The sequence below is a fragment of the Orussus abietinus genome, unplaced genomic scaffold (assembly GCF_000612105.2).
Source record: "Orussus abietinus isolate OABI.00-Male unplaced genomic scaffold, Oabi_2.0 scaffold16, whole genome shotgun sequence".
In the NCBI taxonomy this organism is placed as follows: domain Eukaryota; kingdom Metazoa; phylum Arthropoda; class Insecta; order Hymenoptera; family Orussidae; genus Orussus; species Orussus abietinus.
This window is the reverse complement of record NW_019394714.1, coordinates 400681-423941: the sequence shown is the minus strand read 5'-3', so window position 1 is coordinate 423941 and position 23261 is coordinate 400681. Positions and strand designations below refer to the sequence as shown.

At 42.3% G+C, this 23261-nt stretch overlaps 6 protein-coding genes and 1 long non-coding RNA gene across 15 annotated transcripts in view; 4 read left to right on the top strand and 3 right to left on the bottom strand.

Annotated features, from left to right (window-relative positions):
- Positions 1–169: 169 nt before the first annotated feature.
- LOC105696898 (28S ribosomal protein S15, mitochondrial) lies at positions 170–1499 on the bottom strand. Its single transcript, XM_012419716.1, has 4 exons — positions 1163–1499; positions 872–1005; positions 610–805; positions 170–476 (listed from the first exon to the last, which is right to left on the bottom strand). The coding sequence occupies exons 1-4, from the start codon at positions 1387–1389 to the stop codon at positions 230–232; spliced, it is 804 nt and encodes a 267-aa protein (XP_012275139.1). The 5' UTR covers positions 1390–1499; the 3' UTR covers positions 170–229.
- Positions 1412–3027, top strand: LOC105696900 (sesquipedalian-1). The gene is made up of 3 exons (XM_012419719.1): positions 1412–1499; positions 1979–2290; positions 2397–3027. The coding sequence occupies exons 2-3, from the start codon at positions 1997–1999 to the stop codon at positions 2751–2753; spliced, it is 651 nt and encodes a 216-aa protein (XP_012275142.1). The 5' UTR covers positions 1412–1499; positions 1979–1996; the 3' UTR covers positions 2754–3027.
- Positions 2922–12766, bottom strand: LOC105696897 (protein KIAA0100). The gene is made up of 17 exons (XM_012419713.1): positions 12671–12766; positions 12470–12585; positions 12234–12360; positions 11968–12156; positions 11657–11908; positions 11216–11377; positions 10783–10995; positions 10429–10696; positions 10058–10280; positions 9848–9963; positions 9150–9467; positions 8397–8836; positions 6032–8123; positions 5499–5743; positions 4232–5288; positions 3935–4152; positions 2922–3860 (listed from the first exon to the last, which is right to left on the bottom strand). Exons 2-17 carry the CDS (start codon positions 12526–12528, stop codon positions 3576–3578), a joined length of 6264 nt encoding a protein of 2087 aa, XP_012275136.1. The 5' UTR covers positions 12529–12585; positions 12671–12766; the 3' UTR covers positions 2922–3575.
- Positions 12767–13198: 432 nt separating this feature from the next.
- Positions 13199–15601, top strand: LOC105696981 (translationally-controlled tumor protein homolog). The gene is made up of 5 exons (XM_012419890.1): positions 13199–13351; positions 13953–14023; positions 14208–14395; positions 14545–14814; positions 15164–15601. The coding sequence occupies exons 1-4, from the start codon at positions 13324–13326 to the stop codon at positions 14774–14776; spliced, it is 519 nt and encodes a 172-aa protein (XP_012275313.1). The 5' UTR covers positions 13199–13323; the 3' UTR covers positions 14777–14814; positions 15164–15601.
- LOC105696982 lies at positions 15522–17280 on the bottom strand. 4 transcript variants are annotated; one of them, XR_001103769.1, is made up of 5 exons: positions 17155–17280; positions 16270–16588; positions 16126–16193; positions 15879–16011; positions 15522–15777 (listed from the first exon to the last, which is right to left on the bottom strand). It is a non-coding gene; the product is annotated as an uncharacterized LOC105696982 (long non-coding RNA). The 4 variants fall into 4 exon arrangements; XR_001103770.1 differs by having other exon boundaries at positions 15522–16019; XR_001103768.1 differs by having other exon boundaries at positions 15522–16011.
- LOC105696980 (hydroxysteroid dehydrogenase-like protein 1) lies at positions 16127–18288 on the top strand. Of its 3 annotated transcripts, none has more exons than XM_012419887.1 (5): positions 16127–16218; positions 16896–17067; positions 17203–17439; positions 17571–17914; positions 18013–18288. In XM_012419887.1, exons 2-5 carry the CDS (start codon positions 16908–16910, stop codon positions 18217–18219), a joined length of 948 nt encoding a protein of 315 aa, XP_012275310.1. In that variant the 5' UTR covers positions 16127–16218; positions 16896–16907; the 3' UTR covers positions 18220–18288. The 3 variants fall into 3 exon arrangements, with proteins under 3 accessions (XP_012275310.1, XP_012275312.1, XP_012275311.1); XM_012419889.1 differs by lacking the exon at positions 16127–16218 and adding an exon at positions 16749–16809; XM_012419888.2 differs by lacking the exon at positions 16127–16218 and having other exon boundaries at positions 16799–17067.
- Positions 18289–19026: 738 nt separating this feature from the next.
- LOC105696916 (calcium uniporter protein, mitochondrial) overlaps positions 19027–23261 on the top strand; it is a 35366-nt gene continuing 31131 nt past the window's right edge. For 2 of the 4 annotated variants that reach the window (XM_012419754.2, XM_012419753.2), the window contains exon 1: positions 19028–19233. In XM_012419754.2, coding sequence (XP_012275177.1) covers positions 19132–19233 — 102 coding nt within the window. In that variant the 5' untranslated portion in view covers positions 19028–19131. Of the gene's footprint in view, positions 19234–23261 lie in introns of all 4 variants that reach the window. The other 2 variants (XM_012419752.2, XM_012419755.2) reach the window with 2 other exon arrangements.

Here is a 23261-nt window from a genome sequence, read left to right as displayed (position 1 = left end):
AAACTGAACTTGCGATACTCGAGTGATCGTCAGCACTTATTTCGAGTTTACTTTTCTGTTTCATTTTTTTTATTAACTAAAGTAACGTTTGCAGTGATTTACATTTTGGGTACGGAGTGAACATAGACCAAGAGAAAGACAGAGGAAGAAGGTAGAAGAAATTGCAATCTTCACTTACTGTAAATTGTTATTTTTAAATCATTTCGTACAATTTTCTTTCTCTAAGATCCTATTGTGCTTCTGCAGCTAATTTTCTTGCATGTTCAATATCTTCTTCGGTTACAGTGATGGGTAGACCTAGAGACTGTTCTTCGTTTCTGATAAAGGCAAGCTTCTCGGCTTTCTCTTTGTAGAAATCCTTTTTTTGGGCATTTAGTTCAGCTTTGTAGCTGTCCAATTTTTTCTGCTTAACTTCGTCGCAATGCTTTGCTGTCAATTTTCTCAATGAATCCTTTCGACATGGCCGTGAGTATCTTCTATTGATCAAACGATATAAAATCAATAGCTTTAATAATGTGACACGAATGTCTAACGTCATTTGTAAAGGATTGAACATGCAACTGGATTTAATTCATATCATACAAAGTAATAACTGTAAAGTTTACATACTCAGGGAAAGGATGGTAAACAATATTCAGTTTTTCGAGAAGCCATTCAAAACGCTTGTAGTCCGCCATTCGCAAACATTTAAGTATTCTTTTCCTTTTATCGATTAGTTCCTTTAGGAATTCTCTAGTCTTTCCATTCCTATCATTTTCAACCATTTGCTCTTGTAATTGTAAGATTTCACAAGTCATCGAAGCGACTAAAAACGATAAGTTACATTACCAACAAGTTCTGTCACTTCGTCTAAGAGCCCAGACTGACTTACTTCGTGATTCGTATGAAGTAGTATCTAAATAGTGTTGTCTAATGCCATCGACGAATTTTCTTCTTTCCAGAGACCGTACTTCTCTTTGTGGAAAAAATTTCAGGCTAAACATGTTCTTCACAACTTCATCGGCTCTGGAGAAAAAAAAGACATAGAATGCCTCGATGACAATGTAAAAGTGTCACGCTCAGCTTTTCGAATCCAAATTAATTTAATAATTGTACGAAGCAGAATCTATCGAGAAGTTTATAACCAACAAGTAAAACCTATTTTGCAAAGTAAATAGCTTACTCCTTAAACTCCTTGGACTGACTGTACGTTTCATTGTAATCATTTCGATCGAGTTTTATATCTAAACCCAAATCGCCACTTTTTTCCGGCCTTATACTGGGTATTTTCTCAGGGCGAACCCACTTGATTTTTAGTTCCGATTTAAAGCCTCTCGTGACATGACTACCGTTCTTCAGATAACTGTCTATAATTCTCGACACACATTTCCCCTTAGAAAGGACATTCATGTTGGTCGAATAATTTATCTGGTAACAAATATGTTAAAAATTATTCCGTATTGTGTAAACAGATTAATACATAATTGATGAACGATTGAGGTTAGATCAGCGGAGAGCAAGTAAGTCTGCCATATTTGAAATTGACTTCGTCTCCATCGCACTCCTAAATCCGGGATTTATCGAGTCCAGGTAAATCCGAATTTAGGTGTCAATCGAATTTGTTTATTTATTAAAACGATGGAAATATGCAATTTACTGAATCCGGATCCGGTAAATTCCGGATTTAGATGTGCGATGAAGACGTGGTCTTTAAATGACCTGTCCAAGTGTTCTGCCACGTCTTTCGTAATATGTTATCTATGGTAGAATTGACAGCCCTAATCTCGGTTTGCCGTAAATATCTGTAAAAAATAAACATTCGGTGAATGTAATAGCTTCAATTCACTATCTGCGGGCAGTTTTAATTGCAAGACTTAAAAAGTTGCGTTTTGATAGTCTTGTCAGAGCTAAGACATAACCTCTACTTTATCTGCTGTGGTCTACCTCTGTCGCAAATCTGCAATTGTGTAAATTCATTTTAACAATCTTTTTTTAACAGTTTTCATTAGTATTAGGCATGAGAGTGAATGAGAAAAATATGGTAGCGTTTGCTACTTCTGCCACACCAGTAGACCGTGAAGGATGGTTAAATAAACGTGGGGAAGTAAATCGTGGGTATCAGAGACGATGGTTTGTTCTTAAGGGTAATATTCTCTTTTACTTCGACCGACGAGGTGACAAAGAACCGGTTGGTATGATAGTTCTCGAAGGGTGCACTATCGAGCTGGCAGAGGACGAAGAACAATTTGGCTTTAAGATTGTTTTCCATGGCCCAAATAATAGAAGCTATGCTCTCGGCGCAGAATCGCAGGTAACTGAATTTTCCTAGATTCATTCACAGGTCAGATAATTTATCTGGGATTGATTACAACGGTTAAGGGTTACGTTGACATCGGTATGCTGTTATTTTCTTTTAGGAATCGATGGAACAATGGATGAAAGCTTTAGCTTGTGCTAGTTATGATTACATGAAATTAATGGTCGCGGAACTGCAACGTCAGTTAGATGCAGCAGAAGAGGAAACGGTAACGGTAACACCACCACCAGAGTCTCCGAAAGCACCACCGAGGCAGCGGCATAATCCATTCAATAGACCCGAGTCGCACCATCGATCGCAAAGCGTCAGATCAGCACCTGGCAGAACAGAGAACATCCCTCGAACAAGAGTGTCCTTTCGAGAATTACATACTGCATATGGAAGAAAGGTACTAGCTGATCTTAATGAATGGAGACATGCCAAAAGAAATGCGGAAGCACCTTTAATTACTCTGTGAATCATACCTGCTGTAAGCATTGTAAATATTGCTATTGACTTCCATTAATTAGCATTGTATCATATTAAATTATATCATATTTTACAAAGTGGTAGGATGGTAGGATGGTTTTTATCTTTATCGTAGCGATAATCATACAAAACACTAAATGAAATGTATAGATTGAAATAAGTTATAATACGTGTTTTAATGGATCCTTTTGCGTACATCTAAAATAAATAAATTGACAGCCTGCTGTAATATAGTTACAATGATTAAATTATATACAAAGAAATATCTTTTTATACATGGTACAATACCCATACATGTACAGGTACAATACATGGTGCATAACCATAAAAGTAATTCCGAAACTTTGAACATGTATTTTGCCTTACACCTTGTGTTAATTTCTTTTGAATGATTACTAAGTTGGGCCAAAAAGACCATGTTAAAATATTCAATTATTGTATAGTAGCACTTTAAGACCTTTGTGCTGGTAAATGTTTTACAATCATCATTAAGAATGTGTCAATTATGCTAAAGCAAATAGCCACATTTACGATGTTTTGTGACAGAAGTTAAAAAGATTTATGCGCGCACGTAGCTAAAAATAATATACAAATGCTAGTATCGCAGCAATTTACTCCGATTAAAAAAATATAAATATTATCTCTGTACAGAATTATAATTAGCCTAAAAGCTCCAACCGATTCGTTTATAAATATGATCTATCTTACTACTGATCTCATTGTACGTTGTAAAAAAAATCATTCTGTTCTAGTTAGCATCATTTGTGACGTGTAACAAAGTTGCGTTGCAACAAGCTGATTTTTTGGTGAGTTACTTAAATTTGAAAACGCCCTTTTTTCGAGCATCCCCAGGAAGATGCCTCGCACCGAGCAGAAGTCTAGCTTTGTCTTCCTCTTGAGGAGTGGCTTCTTCTTGAGGACCCCTCGGCTTGATCTGCAGCTTCTGTTTTATAGCTTGACTAAGTATTACTCTCCTCGAGTCACTTTTCATAGCCAAAAGCAAGTCTAACCATGTCCAGGTGACGTTATGATACTCCAACGTCGGTATCACGAGGGCAAAGTCTCTAACGTCTTCCAGATTCTTCTCTTTGTTCCCCTAAAATAAGATAGAATATTTACTATAACACTCCTTCGCTTTAATTTTTCTCTATATGACACTGAGCCCGATACCTTGTACGAAACGCGAACTGGCACTTCAGGGATCTTAATATAAATGAACAATTTATTCTTGTCCGCTCTTTCCTTCATCTTCTCAACGTCATCTCTTCTCTCGATTGGCACATAAAACGAAGAATCTCTCTGTGGTGGAGGAGGCTCTTCGATGCCCTCCGGATCCCTTTCTGGGAAGCAGAACTTCAGCATGGTGTTGAAGAATTTCTTCGTTAGTCCTAAAATCGAAAAGGTTTAGAAAGACCGATGTCAAATAAGAAACACTTTGCATCAATAAAATACACTCCGAGCAAACACCTATCGTAAGAGGCACAACGTTGATTTCGAAATGTTCCTTGACAGAAATCCCAGCAACAGGAGCCTTCTCCCTGCAGAAAATCCTGAGTGCTCGTTGCCTGTCGACTGGCATGTTACTCTGCAGCTCGGTAGGAGTCAAGACCTCCGTGTAGGCCTGATTGGGCAAGAGATTCGTCATCCTGACGTACCCCAACTCCAAGAGATGCTCAACGGAGTCATCGGTCTTGCTGGTCTTGGTGTACAAGAAATTGGTCAAGATGAGATCGGCAATCCCCAGCTGTCCATCGGCATCGGTGAGTCTCCACTGAGCATGCTTGAAACAAATCTCCGCAGCCCTGGCCACAGCGGTTGGTTTGTCCTTCAGAGTGGCCGAAGCAGTCGCAGGGGTGGTGGTCTCCTTGTAGCAGCTCAACATGACGTCCAGCTCCTCCGCTCTGGCACTGAGCTGTTCCTTGCACTCGAAGACCCTTGCCTCGAGGTGTTCCATCTCTGCCAGGAGTTCCGCGCTGGACTCGTCAGCTAGAGCCTTCTTCACCAGGTAGGTCTCCTTCTCCAGCCTCCGCAGTTTCGCCACCAAGCCCCTCACTGTATTCTGCAGCTGCTGGATTGGCCTCTTCTGGTCCTCGACGGAGTGCAGCTGAAGCTGGAACCTCATCCTCTGGAGACGCTCCAAGGCCTCCTTCCTCCTGGGCTCGACGTAGAGCAGCAAGTTGTTTACTATGTCCAGGATCATCGCGTACTGCAGGGAATTCGTGCACACGTCCAGGTCGTAGTGCATCAGGGTGAACGCATCTGCGGCTGATAATTCTTTCCTCTCCCAGGGGCTGACCTCTTCACCCGGGGGCGGAGGAACCTCGTCCAGGGAGCCCACGTCCAACACCTGGCCATACCCTACGTAGAAGAACTCGCATTTACACCGCGAGACTATTCGCTGAAGTTGATGCTGAGGACCTCCACCGCCACCCACTGTCTGACTGACGACTCCACCCACGCTCTGACCTGACCCCACCAGGGCTGGCACGTCGGGCAGACCTGCTATCACCGTAGAATCTTTCTCCTGTTACAAAAGGAAATATTTAACATTAAATTCCCTCACCTTATAATGTCACTTTCAAGTGGCAAGAATATAAAAAAATGCGAATGAACAAATGTAAAAATGAAATTTCGTTACAATGCAGTAATCGTTTAACCGTTTATGGACACATTTAACAAATAACGAAATTTCATGGATGTCAGGATCTTCCTTAGGGCCTCCACATAGTCATACTTGAATGTTATCCAGGGTGAGCCACATTATGTTATCGTCAATATTGTCGTCGATGTTTGCGTTAACAGTTGCATAATACTGCATGCATTCCAGAGAACCAAGCCAGGTGGTTTTGGACACCAACGTTCGTTCTCTCCATACTGGCCGATGCACTCTCTGGAGAATCTCAGCTTTGGCGGCCGACAGAATAACGTATCCTCGAGTCTCGATGCCCTTCAATAGAACTTGACTGTTCACCAAAGCAACTGTAAGAAGATTCATAAATATTAACACATCAGTCCCTTTATTTCGTTGCCATCTAGCTATTACAGTAATGTCCCAGTTTGAGATCACTTGGAATGAATTTCTTTTAAAGCGTCGCTATTTTATCCAACTCTGTCTTAAGGTGACGTGGAAGCGGGACTCCAGGATGAGACTTAGCCAATTTTTAAGGAAGACATTTTGATGGGACTTGCTTAGCCAATTTTTATGCAACACATTTTGATGGGACTTACTTAGCCAATTTTTATGCAACACATTTTGATGGGACTTACTTAGCCAATTTTTATGCAAGACATCATCCTGATGGCACGCAGCCAGTCCTCTCAGCTGTTGCCCTCTAGTCTGAACGGACAGATCGTCGCTGAAAGCCACGGGCTTATTAGCAGCCTCAGCAATCAATCTCTGCAGCATCCCCGCAGCCTCTCCCTGCTGAGGCTTGGCCACAGGTAAAGGAGCGACCTGAGCCGCCGTGCTCTGCGACTCCACCGGTCTGGTTCTGTTCTTATGCGGCGTGGAATTGTTCTCCCTGTGGAAGCCCTTAAGCGCGGCATTGCTGAGGTTCTTCTTAAGCTGTTGGGTCTTAATAAAAGAGTCGAAAAGCGCAAAAGCAACATCTCTGTTCGTCTTGGTCCAGGCGCCCTTGAGATCATGAACGACCAGTCTGTGGATCGGAGTGTCGCCACCAACTCCAGCTACCATGGCCTCCCTGCCATAACTAACCCTAGCAACGCTGAGACAATAACACTTTTCTACAGGTTGCCTGAGAGAAGCGGTCTCCTCCTCCTCCTGCAAGGCGCTCTTCAGCCAAATCTCGGCATCGCTGAGCTCGGAGTTCATATAAACCACCGACCACTCGGCCCTGGGTCGATGAATCAGCCCATCATTGATGGGATGAAGAGCCAGGTTGTGCTCCGAGCAGCAGGCAACCCTTCCCCCGGTGATCTCAAACCCCCTCTGCATGGCGAAGGACATCCAGTAGCTGACGTGGAACCGATGGAAGGCCAGGGTGAGCCTGATTTTCCGGTAGTGCCTGCTGAGCTGCTTCTTCCTGGGCCTGATGTTCTTGAAGAGCGGCCCCTTCCGGGTGGGCCTGGTGGCCCCCGACAGGATGAACTTCAGGTTCTCGAACCACCTCAAGGTGCTGCCATAAAGCAACGCCGTTGGGGCACTGGCTACAGCCGGGGACTCCGTGGGTTTCGTCTCCAGAGCCAGACTGACGTTCAGGTTCTGCGAGCGGAAGGCTCTGAAAGAATCGTGTTCCTGGTTGCTGGAGTACTCCGGAAGCCGATCAGGGGCACACGGTATCGCCGCGTGGTGGTCTCTAGGGTCTCCTAGACAGACCCAAGTAAGCTTGATGCTCAGTCTAACGTTTGGTAGATGAAGGAGCCTACAATCGTCGTATTTGCTGGCAGTGCGCACATAGACGTCCAGGTCGCCCTTGACGATGACGCGTCCTTGGGTCCAGTCGAGCTCTAGACCCGACCAGGTGAGCTCCATCTCTTCGGTGGTGTTGTAGGGATCCAGCGAGGCATGCAGAAGTACCGTCAATTGCTTCACGCATAGAGTGAGCCTACCATGAAGAGCGAGTCTAAGCTTATCCCAGAAGGGCAGCGGAGGGCTGGGGTCTCTCGACGGGTGGATGATCTTCTCGAAGCTCAGGTTGCACTGCGCTATCACCGGCTCCCAGCAGGGACCGAAGGCGTATCTGAATTTGTCAATGTCCCAGTTCAGGTCGTGGTAGTACTTCAGGGAAGTCATGCCGCGTTCCACCGTTATGTCGCTCCAGGGTGCTCCCACTTCTATTCGGACTGTTCCTCTTGCTCGAGGAGGTGCCAGGGCTTCGGCCCCTGCCAGTCTTCCCCAGACACTGAGACCCTCCACCAGGAGCAACGGTTGGGGGAAGTCTCGCAGCTGCAGCTTCCATTCCGCACATCGAAGAGCCACTCCACGTACCCATAGAGTGTTGAACTCCAGACCGTCCTCTGGCCATGGAGTCTCTGGGTCCATTTCTCGGAGTGCCTTCGTCGCTCTCTCCGTTCCATCGATGGAAGGATCCGCCAGGGTCACGATCTCCAGGTCTTGCATCGTCCAGGCGAAGAGTCGCGTTCTCGCTGGTTCTGCTCGCTGCATCTGCTTCCAACGCTGCACGTATATCTCCGCGTTTTTCTTGTTCAAGCTATCGTAGAGCTCCTCCACTTTTCCCTGGGGTAGAAGCAAATGTTCCCGGTAGAGCTTCTGAACTTTTGTGTCCAGCATGGCTTGGCGTTTCAGGCTCTCCTTGTATTCGTCTTCTAGGAGCTCGTAGTTGTCTCTTAGCCTGACCTCGAAGGGGTCGTCGCTGACCTCGAAGATCCATTCCTTTATCTGGGGGAAACGTCGATCGAGTCAAAGTTAATCAATTGAGCTATCATACGTACAAACGTAGATATCTAGATATGGACTGTTAATCTAATGAAACGCACCGAGAAAAAGAAACGCATCATTGAACCAGAGAAATATTTCCTTGCAACTTATTTGAGGGAAATAATTATCTTTCGAATTATAAATTACATTTCTTTGGTTCTATTATCTTCATCAATTGTTTTTTCTCAGTGCACATGCTTATGGGTACAAAGTGAATGACGAAAGGTAGTTCACCTTAATGATGAGATCACAGGGCAACGGTTTCTTTGCGTTTCTTCTCTTTGAATGTATTTCCTTTAGCCATTTCCTGATACTGAAAAGCTCGTACTGTATCGCCTCGGTGAAACCGTGCTCGTAGGGGAAACAAGCCTTTGCCGAATCGATATTCAAAGCCCAAGTTTCGTTCCACTCGAGTTCGAACCCTTCGTTGTGTCGTCTCTCTACTTTGACTTCTTCGCTGTCCGCAACTCTAATTAGCTCGAACCCTTCGATGTCGATTATGTCTGCCATGTCCAAAGCAACCCGAAGATAATTCAACCTCCACTCGCCTTGCGTCCAGCGCAATTGTCCAGACGAAAGCTCCAAGAAATGTCTTGGAGAAATGTCAATAGACAGTGCTATTCCACCAGTGGCGAGGACATCAAACGTTCGCCTTTGCCTCGGTGTCGTTTCCGCTATAACATTTAAACATTGTCAGAATCTTATAAATATTATAAAGCATAAATATACATGAAAGACCGAGGGGTTATTCACTCATGGAAACCATGGACTTTAATTCCGGAAATCCCAAGAAATAACTGGAAATATAAATCACCGAAACATTGTCAGAATTTAAGGCCGAACGTCGCCTGTTAGATGGCCGTTCGGCTATTATCAATCTATCATCACATTGCCGCTTATCATTTGATATCAAAGGCAATCGGTTCTCAGAGAAGAAAATGGTTTTCACTGATTTTTGAGTGAATAGTCCTTCGTAAAACTCTCTACCATTCGCAGATGGTTCTATCTTTCCAAAGACGATGGATCGGAAGTCGGCGGACTCTATCCACAGTTGAAGAAGACGTAGATGCAGATTCGGACTCCATGCCAAATTGGTACCGTCGAGACTGACGTTCACGGCGTCCGAGGTGACAGCGCCTTTACACTTCCTGATTGCCAGGAAAGGATGCGACAATGTTTGGGCGCGTTGACAAACGACAGGATCGTCTTTGTTGAGAGTGATAGCACAGACACCTTCGGCCACGCAGACGAACTGCTTTGCATTGTGCTCCAAACTCGCCGAGTCGAGGCGCAACATTACGGAGACTGGAAACATAATTTTTTTAAACTTACTCTTTTTCAATAACTTAACAGGATGTGAAAGTGGCATCGGAGGAGTCAATTGTTCATGAAACTTTCCTTCTTGGGTTTATCTAATCGTTTTATTAAACTTTACAATGTGAATAAGGAGACTAAGAGAGGTCCTGACACCGATGAAATTTCATTTTTTATAAGAAATGTTGAAACGTCTATAAACAAATTTTTCTAACTATAATCTCATGGGTGTCAGGACCTTCCTTATAGTCTCCATATCCACGTTGTGAATATTGAAACGATTTAGTACACTCGGTTCGGGGAAAAGTTTTGTAAACGAGACCTCTTCGATACATTGAAAATGCAAAGACAGAGAGAGAGGAATCATTTACGTTCATTCTCCGCGATGAAGAAGAGATTGCAATTCGACACTTTGAGATTCAACTGAATGGCATCTTCCTTTCGGTTCTTCTCCTTGTTCGAGATAGTCTTGTGTTCGCGCCAATACCTGAGAAGAAAGGTTAATGTAAATTAATATATGTATGAAGCAAATAATTAACGCACGACTGTCATAATAAAGATAATTTTAAAGATTTCCCTACGTGAACCCTTGCTCAAGGAACTTAGCGAGTTCGAGACTCCATTCAGCTTGAAGATCGTCGAGAACGATTCCCAAAGCGTTTGTTCGCGTTGTAGCCAAGAAAACGCCCACTGAAAGTGGATTGCCCCAATGATGAGATTCCTCTGGAGTTCCGACATCCGTCCCATTGAAAGAACAACGTAGCGAATCAACGAACAGTTCGGTGTTCCATACCTCCATATTATCTGAAACAGTGTGGCGTTTTTAATTTTTATTAGTTTATTAGTAGAACATTAGTCATCGAATCACTGTTACTATAACCTTGAAATATCATACACTTAACTCTCCCCATATTCGCACAATTAATTTTTAAAGTCATGTGACTTTCCTTACCTGCTCTTCTGTCAAAGGAGAATTTTATGTGCGCGACGCGACAAGACGCTTCCTGAACATTAGGAAGTTTCACAATTAACGCTCCGTCGTAAAGTTCCGTGGTGGTCTGAATATTAAGCCAGGATAGTCTCCCCTTCGATGTGCCATGTACGTCAGACTTGGCGATGTCATGGACACTGCCGAATAATATCGACTCCCAGTCTCTATGGTCATACGTCATGTATAAACTGTTCAATTGAGTCGCAATGTGTAGCACATTATCCTCCATCTATATTTTGTAATGTTTTATTTTGTAATATATATGTAAATCAGACTCGGTGTTACTTATGGTATCTCGACAATGGAAGTACTTACTTTCGAGTCAACAGAAAGCGACTTCAACGACAAGACTGGAAGTTTTCCACGAACTGACAGTCCGTCCAACTTTATTGTGAGGTAGAATTGTGGGCCATGAGGTTGGAACCTCGTGTTGATCTGTAAGCCTTTCATCGTTCCTTCCAAACCTGCTATCGTGCCATCTTCTCGTCCTGCGATCACAGATGAGCTACCCATTTTTAAAGTAAGATTCTGTAATAAAATAAAAATATAGGATTGGTGTTAAAAGTACTTAAAATTATTCAAAATTGTGGTAAACTATTAATATTTTTTTTTTGTCAGAAATCAAAAATTCTTGTTGAGGAAAAGAACGGTGATAGAAAACGACGATTATTTCTTACTAAATTTCAAAACTACTGGCACAGCTTCTAGTTTGTCATCGTGGCATCATGCAACATTATCTATTTCTTACCTTTGGTATTATTGGGCCCAATCTGTCCAACAGATCGCCGGTAGGTTGTGGGTGTGCATCGGAATACGGTGCTGCAGGTGCTAAAGATTTTCTGTCCCTCAAGAACTGAAGGAGTCCTGCTCCTCCAGAACCCTCTGTCTGTGATACTCCAATAAACAATTTCTACAATTCAAAGCCAATGCTTAATCGATTGTACTGGACCCTCTGGTTACGAGCAAGGGACAGAAGATCAGATTTGCAGAGTGGCAGTGCAAAGCGAGAAATTTAACATCAGAAGAGTCAAGTTGTGTCATAAAGGAGTTGTTTTCATGACATTCCATGTATCTCAAAATTCTGTTTAATTAAATGTATTTACACATGACTTAGTTAACTTGGACACTTCAAATGTAAACTCGCTAATATTCGTGCAACAGCTAAAGAATACTTCTAACTATGTTATACCTCTACCGATAATTCTCCTTGTGCTTTTAGAGTTGCTTCCACCGTTCCTGCAAAACTGATTTGCGAGAGACACGCATCGGATGCATGTCGTAGCAATTTCATAGCCCCGCCAGTAACCGTCGCTGAAGCAAGAAGAGTGCGAGCCCCGTGCACGACGCTGCCATCGAGACTGAGACTTTCTGCACTCCCATTGGCCAGCCAACCATTGCCTAATGCTAAGAGGCTTAAGTTTTCTACATTCACAGCCATAAACTGAAATAAGTTTTAAATATCAACCGCTGACATTGAGCTAATGCGTTGCTGCAACATACCTGAACAAATGTTATAATAATAGAAGGAACTTTTCTGTTTCTAAAATCTAAAGGATCATTTGTTCTCTTGTGACATCGTGGTCCTACTGGAACATCTTTGTTAATCCTGACGTCTCTCATCACAACAGCCACAAGTTTGGCTACATCGCTGCTGAATAGGCTACTACGCACGCTGATCTCCTCGACTTGCTAAAAATTTCATTGAATTTGGTATGAAATAAGCCTCTCTGGAACAATTTACACCGATATAACTTGATAATGCTTACCACAGTGAAGCCATTTTTTGAGACGTTTACATCCCGTAGGATGAAATAGGGCAGGGAAATATGCCCCACCCGAAGGTGAATTTTATATCGTCGTTTAACGAGCCATGCCAAAAATCTTGGGATTACCCTGGAAACAGGTATAATTAAGACTAATGTAAACTAACGGAAATAAATATACTGTAAAACATTGAATACATAAACAGAGAAGTAAATGAATGTAAAAGTCATAACTTTACCATGTAAAAGTACAATACAGAATAAAACAGATGATACAAAAGGCTACTAAGCCGCTCATTTTTCGTTCGATGAGGTCAATTATTTCTCACGGTTCCGCCTTCATTGTTGTCATAACCTATCAATGGAATCAAAATCGAGAATAAATTTAAATCCTGAGAGATTCATACTTTGCAGCTACAAAAATAAGAAAAACATAGTACCGTATCTCCACTTAACGTAATATTAAACACAATTAGTACATCAGGCATGATGAAACTCATAATCAAAAATTGACCTGAGCAATTTGATTCGTCGCATAAAAAGCAAAAATCATTGACATAGGTTATGTCGGGAGTTCCCATATAAATTTGTCCTTCTCGCACTTATGGTCAGGAAGAGTGCGAACGAGATAACCTGGTCTCTAGATGGTCTAGGAGAGGAAAGGTATAAGGTAATCACTGTTGGCATTTTATTCTGTGGTTAAATAGAATATGAGAGTAGCCACTGCTCGGGAAAAAATATTATTATTAAAATAAATAAATTATTTCATATAGAAATTCTCAGAAATCCCCTAGGGATTTTTAAATTACCGTAACATTTTCGATTATATCGCCATAGATGCTTTTGGACATAGAAATTGGACAAATTAGCAGCGACACACGGAACTACATACACAATTTGTCGAGATGATTCGGAGCTGTATAGATTCTTTTCTCTCGTATTCTCTTCGTCTTAGGCCTCCACTTAATCTTTTTAGGTGCATCGGCGCGGCCATTTTAGTGCCCTCTGTTAATCGACGATCTCGTCTCCCTTGTTTCGGGGTACCTGTCCCGTATAGTTTTACCCGTAGTTAAATCTTTCTCCATCTTACAAGATGAGGATTTATAAAGATATATTTACCGGTAAGTTAGATACGAGTATGTTCGCTCTAGCATGCCTATGGAATATTTCCGGGATTCGATAATACACAGTGAAATGCTCAAGGGAAATGTTCAAGTCAAATTGACATGCGTGCTTGACTTCTGTCTGTCCGAGAAGTCCCAAGATGTTCGTTACATTTTTGTCTCATATTTTTAAATTTAAAGTAGCTTCTACAGTCACTGTAACGGTTCTCCAAAAGAGGAAATTAGCTTGGACGATTTGATCCATATGTAAGTGTTAAAGCGTTACTTCGAGCGAGGAGTACGCTTGTTAATTGCAAAATTCTACATTCATTTTTCCATATTTAAATACTTACAGTGATTCTCTTGCTAAATTTTGTTTTAAACTGCATTACCCTTTAGTATAGAATCTTTACTACTTGACCTCATATATAGGTTATATCGTGTCCTCAAACGTTTTAATCCAGTATATTCCATTCGGCACTTCTGCAGTAGCTTAGTCTTACACAAATTGCATTATCTCTTTCCTTGAAATGTATCGCTAAGTGGAGTATAGTAAAATATTGAACTACGAGTTGATTTCATAAAATTACTGTTAATATTAATTATTTTTTTGTTTTAGGCGATGAAATGTTCTCGGACACCTACAAGGTCAAGCTTGTTGATAATGTACTATACGAAGTATATGGAAGGGTAAGTTTTACAAAGCGACGAAGTTAAGAAATTTAGCATCCTTGTTTGAACCATTGCTTTAAACTATTTCTGTTATGTTGGTATAAAATGTAGCTATATTATTGTAAATTAGTAGTTAAGGATAAAATAGGGTTTCTTGATGAATTAAATGGTCAACGTTAACTTCTATTATATCATTTCTCAGTTGGTCACCAGAAGGGCAGGGGAGATAGAGATCGCTGGCTTTAATCCATCGGCCGAAGAAGCCGACGAGGGCACGGATGAAGCCGTTGAATCAGGTGTTGATGTGGTATTAAACCATCGCCTTCAAGAAACGTATGCCTTTGCCGACAAGAAATCTTATACTGCATACCTTAAAGATTTTATGAAAAAGTGAGTAAAACGTTTAACTGAAGGCCAACTTTTGTTGTGTTTTCTGCTTTTCAGTAGACAAGCAATTTTATCTTGAGTAAATGTTATCGAAGTCCAGTAAACCCAAGTCGACCATATTGAATTTGACATTTCTTATTGAATTTGTATAGATTGGTTGCGAGACTAGAGGAAAAATCACCAGAGGAGGTGGAAGTATTTAAGACCAATATGAACAAAGTTATGAAGGACATCCTAAGTCGTTTTAAGGAATTGCAGTTCTTCACCGGTGAATCAATGGACATTGACGGACTTGTTGGTCTTATGGAGTATCGGGAGATCGATGGCGAATCCGTGCCTGTTTTAATGTTCTTTAAACATGGGCTTGAAGAAGAGAAATTCTAAACGATGCTTAGATATTGAACAAATTATTAACAAATTTTGTGAGTATCGATGTCTTACCCATACCTCGTAAGAATTTGTGTAATTTTGCATATTTGTTAAAACTGCCAATGTTCTGGTGAAAACCCTTACTATAGATAATTTATTCACGTTATTTGTACGTACCTTATCGTTTAATATACATGTACCTAATCCCGACTCATGAATTATAATACATTTGTCGGTGCACACGCATGTTAGACGAAATTGGTGGAATGATTCCCGCTACGTAGCGGTTATTTACGCAGCGTCTATGTCGACCGTACACTCGTCAACATTCCAGGATTTATAGGTGTACTGAATATCATTTTGTCCGAAGTTATCCTCATTACGATTGTTTTAATATTTCAGATAAATCCGGAATCAAGATTACGCACATAGTGGAACGCTGTGAAAGAAGAAAAATAAATTATACTTCCATTCTGGTAACGCCGAGCAGTTAATTTTTTTTAGCACGCCGTCAATTGGTTGGCAATGAATTTGCGAAATGTAATTATGGACATAACAATGTAGACTGGGACATCTCGACTGCTTAGATTGCGTTCGAAACGTGCATTATTCTTATAAATTAATTGACATTGTCTAGTTTGTTTGTTTCCTTTTTATTCAAGATTGTTGATACGTGTTTACACACAAAGCTGGAATGAAAGATCGACAAACGATGTGCGAAGTGAAGTCTCTGTAGTGATTAATTTATCTGGCGACAGTATCATTTTCATCGGTGACCTTTTATATGATTCCCTAGACGAACTGATATATCTAACATGAATAAAAGTAAAGTTTTCATAATATGGTGATTGTCATTGTATAACAGCGAAGAACTGGGAGATCCTTCCGTTAAATATGTGAGTTCTACATTAACAATTAAAAAAGTTATACATCCGTCGGTTCACTGTATATATACGTACGTAGCTTGACAATTGAACAGTTTCAATAATAACATTCCTGTCGATTGCTCCAATTCCCTACGATGAAATGATCAATATAGAGCGATCACGCTTAAAATTAATTAAACAACAATTAATGATTTTGTATTACGACTTTAGAAGGGAAGAAACTTAAATACCCTGCGGTTATCCTCAGTACGTGCTTAATGGACGATTATGTTCCTTAGTGGTTTTTGTATATCCGTCTCGATTGCCTTTGTTCGTACGTGGCGTCGCTTTTATTACCCTCATGTCCTTTGCCGGAGGTCGGACCTGCCAAACTTTTACGTAATTCCGGCTATTTGATGTGACTATGCTCCAATACCAGCTAAGCGGCTTTACATGCACATTAAATACATGGTCAAACAGAGAAAGTGCTTGCCTTACCTTCTACCTGGTATCTTCCAGTGTGCCACTTTAGTGACTGGATAGTCGTCGCTGGCTGCGTAGAACTCCTGAAAGAAGAAAAAGGATCGCAAGGTAAAATTATACTTTCCTCGAAGCGTATTTTTATGGGGTCTGTTGACTTACCGAGACCGACGCCCGTGGTCTAAACCGCAATTACTTAATCGCAATGCGATACATCTCATTTAATTTAATTGCACATTGGATCTCCAAAATTTTCCTTGGACCGCACTCGCACACAGATTACAATTCAGTTTCGCAACGAAATTCTCGAGGGGAAATTCACTCGGAAAACGGTGAAAACGATTTCCTTTTTCGAGAAAGATTGCTTATCATTTTGTATGGTTTCGGCGATTTCTGCTTGGGACTTCCATGTGATCTCAAGTATTAAAGTCGATTTTCTGAGCAACCCCTCGGAACTCCCGCAATTGTATTTGTCATAGAACTGTAAAAAGGCAAAGCCTTAGACGCGTAATCGCAGCGGTCTAAAGTTAAGAGTTCACTCGAGATAATTTCTAAAATTAATATTCAAGGATAATGAATATGAATAGAGAATGAAGACGACTCGGTTTAAATTAAGTCTCTTAGATGATAAATGTGAGGAATAGAAGAACTTAACGAGTACATTTGTAGTTGCTCGGGCTTTGTGCTCTTATCAAGGATAAGGTAATTGTCCTTCCGGTGATATGACACCATGAAAATTGTTTTCTTGAGGGAACGAACGTTAATGCGAGCTTCTTGTCAACTTTCAGAGCGGCGGCGAAATGCTCGTCGAAATTGGCCTCTGGTTGCTGATTGTAACGATATTAATTTGGGCGGCGATCGATCCGATAACGAGAATATGCCAGGGATTAATGGAAACGCTGTTACTAGTGTTTCATTCAAAGCCTGTGGATGTAAAAGCCAAATTCGGCGAATGGGCTGGTACGTATTCACCTGCACGAACGCTTTTAACTTCCGAGTAATTGGAATGATTGTTAATGAATTTTAATTACAGGCGCTTTTGTTTACCTCTTGAAAACCTTCCATGGTAATTGTACGTTTACTTCGTGTTTTCAGTGGTCACTGGCTCGACGGATGGTATAGGTAAAGCATACGCCATAGAGTTAGCTTCCAGAGGCGTAAATTTGGTGCTAATCAGCAGAATACTCGAGAAACTTGAGAGAACCAAATCCGAGATCTCGCTGCTGCATCCAGGAATTCAGATCAAAGTCATTGTGGCTGATTTTAGTAAAGGGCGAGAGCTTTTCCAGGACATCGAAGATCAGCTGAAGGATATTCAAGTTGGAATCCTGGGTGAGCTGTGGAATTAAAAACCGATAATGATTTCTTAAGATTTTTAGATTATATTTGATTAAATACCATTAGTTATGTCGATGTGTAATTACGGTGGAAATGTATTCAAGCTCATGTATATTCTGTTTCAGTGAATAATGTGGGAAAGCAGTACACTTACCCGATGTATCTTGGCGAAGTGCCAAAAGACGAACTGTGGGAAATGATTAACATTAACGTAGGCGCGACGACGTTAATGACAAGAATCGTTATCGGGCAGATGATGGAGCGTAGAAAGGGAGCCATAGTTAATATTTCCTCCGGGTCCGAACTGCAGCCTCTGCCTCTGATGACTGTCTACGCTGCGACAAAGATATTCATCCGAAGTTTCTCGGAAGGACTCAGGAGTGAATATTCTCCATTTGGAATTACGGTCCAGCACCTCGCGCCTCTCTTTGTAAATACTAAGATGAACGCATTTACACAAAGACTGCAGGTAAACCAACGTCATGATTAGCTATCGAAGCTGTATAAAGATGAATTTTCAACATTCTCCTTACGTTTCATTTACAAATACTTTTACTTACTTCGCAGGTATCTAGTATTTTCGTACCCGATGCGACGACGTACGCGAGGAACGCGGTTGCGACACTTGGAAAGATAAACTCGAGCACAGGATATTGGGCGCACAGTATTCAGCATTTCTTTGTAACCCTACCTCCGATCTGGATTAGAACTAAGATAGGCAAAGCGATGAATCAGGTATTCAGAGATGATTATCTAAAGCAAAAGAAGATATAAGCTGTAACTCCATGCTCCATGACATAAAGATACGTGAAAATATATTTACATTTAAGGTGACGTTAAAAAGGTGGTCTATTGTCGTTGACTTCTTCGCAGGCTTGTAAATTTACTGAATCATAACCTACAAGTAAAAAAGAGAAAACAATAGATTCATGTACACTCGGTACGATAAGAGTTCCACGTATCCAGTAATCAGATAATTCTTCCTGTTCACTTTTCTCATCTGTATCTTTCAAAAGCCGTTCAAGCAGATTCAAAATTTTTTTCGCGCCAAATGCAAGTGGAGCTTGAACGCGATTGGTCTCAGCGAGGACCAATCACCGGCCAGAACGCTTTGGTTAATCTCCCGTGAATCACGTTTCCATCACACTCCTAAAACCGGGATTTTTCGGATTCAGATCGAGTAAATTGCATATTCGATTCTGAGCAGCCCGATCGAAATTTAAATACCTATTTACTGGGTTTGAATTTGCTAAACCCCGGATTTAGAGTACATACGATGGAGACGTAGAGATTTATCATCAGAGATAAGTTGGGAGATTGTTCACGGGTCGGATCGCTGGACCCGATAAATCCCGGATTAAGGTGTACGATGGAGATGTCATATACAAATCCGATTACTTTGTCAGTGTATGCCGGTTACTGTATCGCATACTCCTAGGCGGAGAAGACGCGCTCTTTTGGCGAGTCGTGATTGGCCGTCGGGTCGTCGCCCCGGTAACGGACCGTGCAGCTGCGAAGGCTCGGCACGCGTTGCGCGCATGTCGGCGGGAGCGTCGGGCGTCGCGACGCCGGTTCCGGGGACCAGAACCGAGCCCAAGGGCGCCGCGACGGTCCCGGCCGCGCGACGCCCCGACAGTCGCTCGAAAGCCGTCGGTCGAATTCCGAGCAGGTGCGCGCCGCGGCAAGATGGCGGGCGCAGTGCCGTGTCGCGCCTTCGTCGTCTTGAGGCTCGAGATAACGCGCGTCCTGAGTGCGACGCCCCTGACAGCGGCCAGGAAATACCGTAACGTGAGTCCGGCATTATTTTACTCGTTCGGCCCCGTAGGCTCGATCGGTAATCGCCGATCGCGACGCATCACCCGCCGATCGGCGGCTCCAACGGAAAGAGCACCGCGACGTGGCGCGCCGATTCGTCGTTTGAATCGGGACCTACGCGTGTCGATTTCCAGGAATCCATTTAAACACCTCGAGGGGCATTCAAGCATTCCATATCTGCCGTATAAACGGCAAACTTACGACTAGAGTATAAAAAAGAAAGATTTACGCGGTGCCTCGTGAGGTTAGTCACGCCGGTTGGGGCGGCACGGCAGAAACCGGCACCAACGGAATTGTTTCCTTTGGATCCGTACAAAAGAAGGAGACTAGTAAGTTAGGCGATAATTATGAAGATACAGGAAAGCCTCGGTCGGCCTCAATGGAAATGTCTTCTTTAAACCCGCGGGAATTAAGTGAAGGCGGATTAGTAAATTATGCTGTATTTGCGGATGTACTGGAGAGGCTCGATTGGCTCTAACGGAAACGACGTTTCCGTTAGGTCCATATGGAGGAGTGGGGAACCGATTGATAAATTATGCCGTTATATGTTTATATATAATGTATGAGGTATATGTGCGTATCGAAGTATTGATAAAGATTGATACTATAATTATGAAGATTCTAATATTCGTTCGATTGGTCTTATTGGCAAGACCCCCTAATGGCGCGTCGCGGATCGGTTCCAACGGAAATGCGGCCGGCACATCCTTCGCTTACTATTTACATACGATTACTAAATAAGCAAGTAAATCGACCTCTGTTATCACTTCTCCTGTCGGATATGCTGAACTCCCGTGTCGCTTGTACATATTTGCGTCTATTTGCGTTCCTCGGCCGGGTGTCGCGCATTCCGTTGGTCCGCTCCAACGGAAAGTCGGTCCTCGAGGAACTGGCCAATCGCGTTCGCGCATTTCGCTCGGAAATTCACGAAATTCAAGAGGATTGCGCGCCGCTTAGTCGAAGTATAACGCTCAGGATTTATTTATAAACCCCGAATATACTCGAGGTACATATGCTTCCGTTTAATTGACGTTGACATTAAACCGGAACAAATTCTGTCAGGACCCGTTTCAGGGAACGTGTATTTCGGTCCTCATCTACCAACAGGCGATGCAATGCTGCGAATAATGCATCACCCGCATAGGTATACTCAAGTTGCATAATGATAACAGACGACGATAAGCCACCCTGAGGATGCATTTCCGCGAGGTTGTCGAGACCGTGTAATGTCTTCGCGGAAATTTCCTTCGTAATAAGCCGCGTCATTAAATTCCCTTATCTATCGCGAATCATCGCAAACTCAAGTTCAATCGCGTTTAAATATGTGCACTAATTTTATTTGCGTACAAAAAAAAATATATATATAAAACGCATTGTACATACGTTCACTCTTTTCGCCTCTGACCGTCTGTTTGTCTCTTGGAAATTTTTTTGGTGATTATGATTAACAGTCAGGTAAATGTGTATTGATTTTTCGCGATTGATTTATCATTAAGCCGGAGATTTACTATAATCGTTTTATTATCGTAGGTTATGATGTGGACACTTTCTTGATAAGAGATATCGATCGAGTATGTATACGCGTTTACGTCTTGGGTCACGATCTCAATTTGTCTGGAACTAAGTTGGAGGAGCGCACGTGTTCATTCTTTTTATTCCACTGATCTTGTACTTGCCTTTTTCTTTTATTTAGAGTTCCGGCGTGACGTGACATCGTTCGGGGCAATGGAACACGAAAATATGCCGGAGGAGCTCGCGCGATAACGCTTTATCACGGACAGGCACATTTGGCGCAGGACGACACGTGCTCCTTGGAAACCAGCCCACTCGCAGAGATTAATATCGCCCCCTTTTCGGGGATTTCATTTAACGAGAGACGATGAACCCGAAGAGGTGCATCGCTTCCTCTGCCTACTCTGCAAACGCGATAAACGCGACACGAACGGAATTACTTAGAAGGGCGAGGAAACAGCCCTCGTTGGGTTAGGTTAGGTTAGGTTAGGTTAGGTTAGGTCAGGAAGGCTCTTATTCGTCGAGGAAAGTGTCGGGACACTCGAAAATACTCTACTTCGCTTTACTAGCGATGCCACTCGGGCAAAAGTTGGACGTGCTCGTTATTATACGAGGGAAACCCGATCGTTAAGGAATTGACCCCTTCCATCGTGCCCGTGATAACGCACGTCGCCCGATGGGGTTCCGGCTAAATGTCAGCCGTGATAATTCGGTCTCGGTGCTCGTCCGAAGACAAAAATATTCCACTCTCCCACCGCGGAGCTTCGAATGCTCATTCGGTGGACCGAGCTTTTCTCTCGCTCTCTCTTCGCGAGGATGACCCCTTTTGATATCGCGACATCTACGGATGGGGGGTGGCTTGATAGCAGTCCTGACCTAACTGACCTAATCTTTAAAGCTATTTGGCTGTCATCTGATACAAGGAGGATGTACTCGATTGAGGTGCACCGATGTCATGATCATACCCATTGACTGAAGGTATCTTCTATCAGGGTGCATGGTCTTATCATGATCTTGTCTCTAGTGGACGGTATTGTTATCATGACCCTCACGCGTTATTCTCTTTTAGTAAGAAGATATCTGCAATTAGTGTGCATGATCTTATCATCTGACGCGCTATCAAGTAACCCGGTGAAAGGAAAATGTCCTCAATTGGAATGCTCTGTTATCAAGAGTACGTGTTATATCGAGTATTCTTTCGTTCAAAGGAGATACTTTCGATCGAAGTGCATCGTCCTCTGTCATTATTAGACATGCTATCTGACAGTCACCTGTTCAAAGGAAAATCTCGTCAAGTGGGATGCGCTGTATTGTCATGACTTTACACGGTATGGGGTAGACTTTGTTGAAAGGAAGACTACTTCCACTGGGAAACGCCATTATCAGGAACTTTCACGGTGGTACAACCTGTCTGGTTTTCCGGCGAAAATAAGTATACATTATGTATCATGTATTATATACTATACATGATATATTATACATTACGTATACCGCCCCAAGGAAATGGGTAGATCTCTTTAATAAATGTAGAATCACCTAACGTTACGCAACCGGACACGTTTTAAGAAAATAATTCACGATGACTAAGGGAGAATGGAATTACGAGAACCTGCGGAAATCTTAGATCGAAGGATCGATCGACGCAGGTAAATTGAATTCCTCCGGAGTGATTCGAAAGCCTCCATTAATCTCGAGGCTTCGTGAACGGAGTCTACGGTTCCGTAAATCGCGCTGCTAACTAAATAATTCAATCAAATCAAGTCACCCGATCACCTGGCGAAATTGTTTCCGCACCCGTTGGCTGCTCGATAAACACAAATTAGGGGAATTCACGTTTTATACACGTAAATCTGGTGGAAATAGGGTAGTAGGTGTTAAAAATTAAACGTTTTCCACCCACGGTTTTGTATCTACGTTAAATATACATTAAGTAAATTAGGAATATTAGTAGCACTATTTACAGAAAGTGGGGATGAAATCTTGATCGATTATCAAAAAGTCCTTAACAGTGCACGCAGAATTCATCACGGAAAGTAGGGATGAAACTGATCAAAAAGGTTTTAAAAGTCGATGCACGATTCGGCGGTTCAAGTCGCGAGAAATTGGCACGAGGTAATGTTTTTTTTTTCTTTTATTTTATTTTTTAAGGTGACCCAACCTCTTCGTCAACTTTTACGGCCACTGCCGAAAAAGTTGCCAGACTGGTCCGACGAGAATAAGAACCCGTGGGTATGACCCAATAAACGATTTTGCCTCTTTTAAAAGCCCTTCCTGCCAGGAGGAATATTTTTCGGACACGGGATTACAGATGGACGATAGAAATCCGAGAAATCGGAAATAAATCTAGGTAACGGGACGCACCAGTTTATGTTATCACTTGAATATTCAAAATGCCGTTAACACCGAAAGGGGTATGGAGGAACATTGATTTAATATACACTTCCTTCGAAATGTAGGGACTTTAATTTAATATACATTTCCTTCGGAAT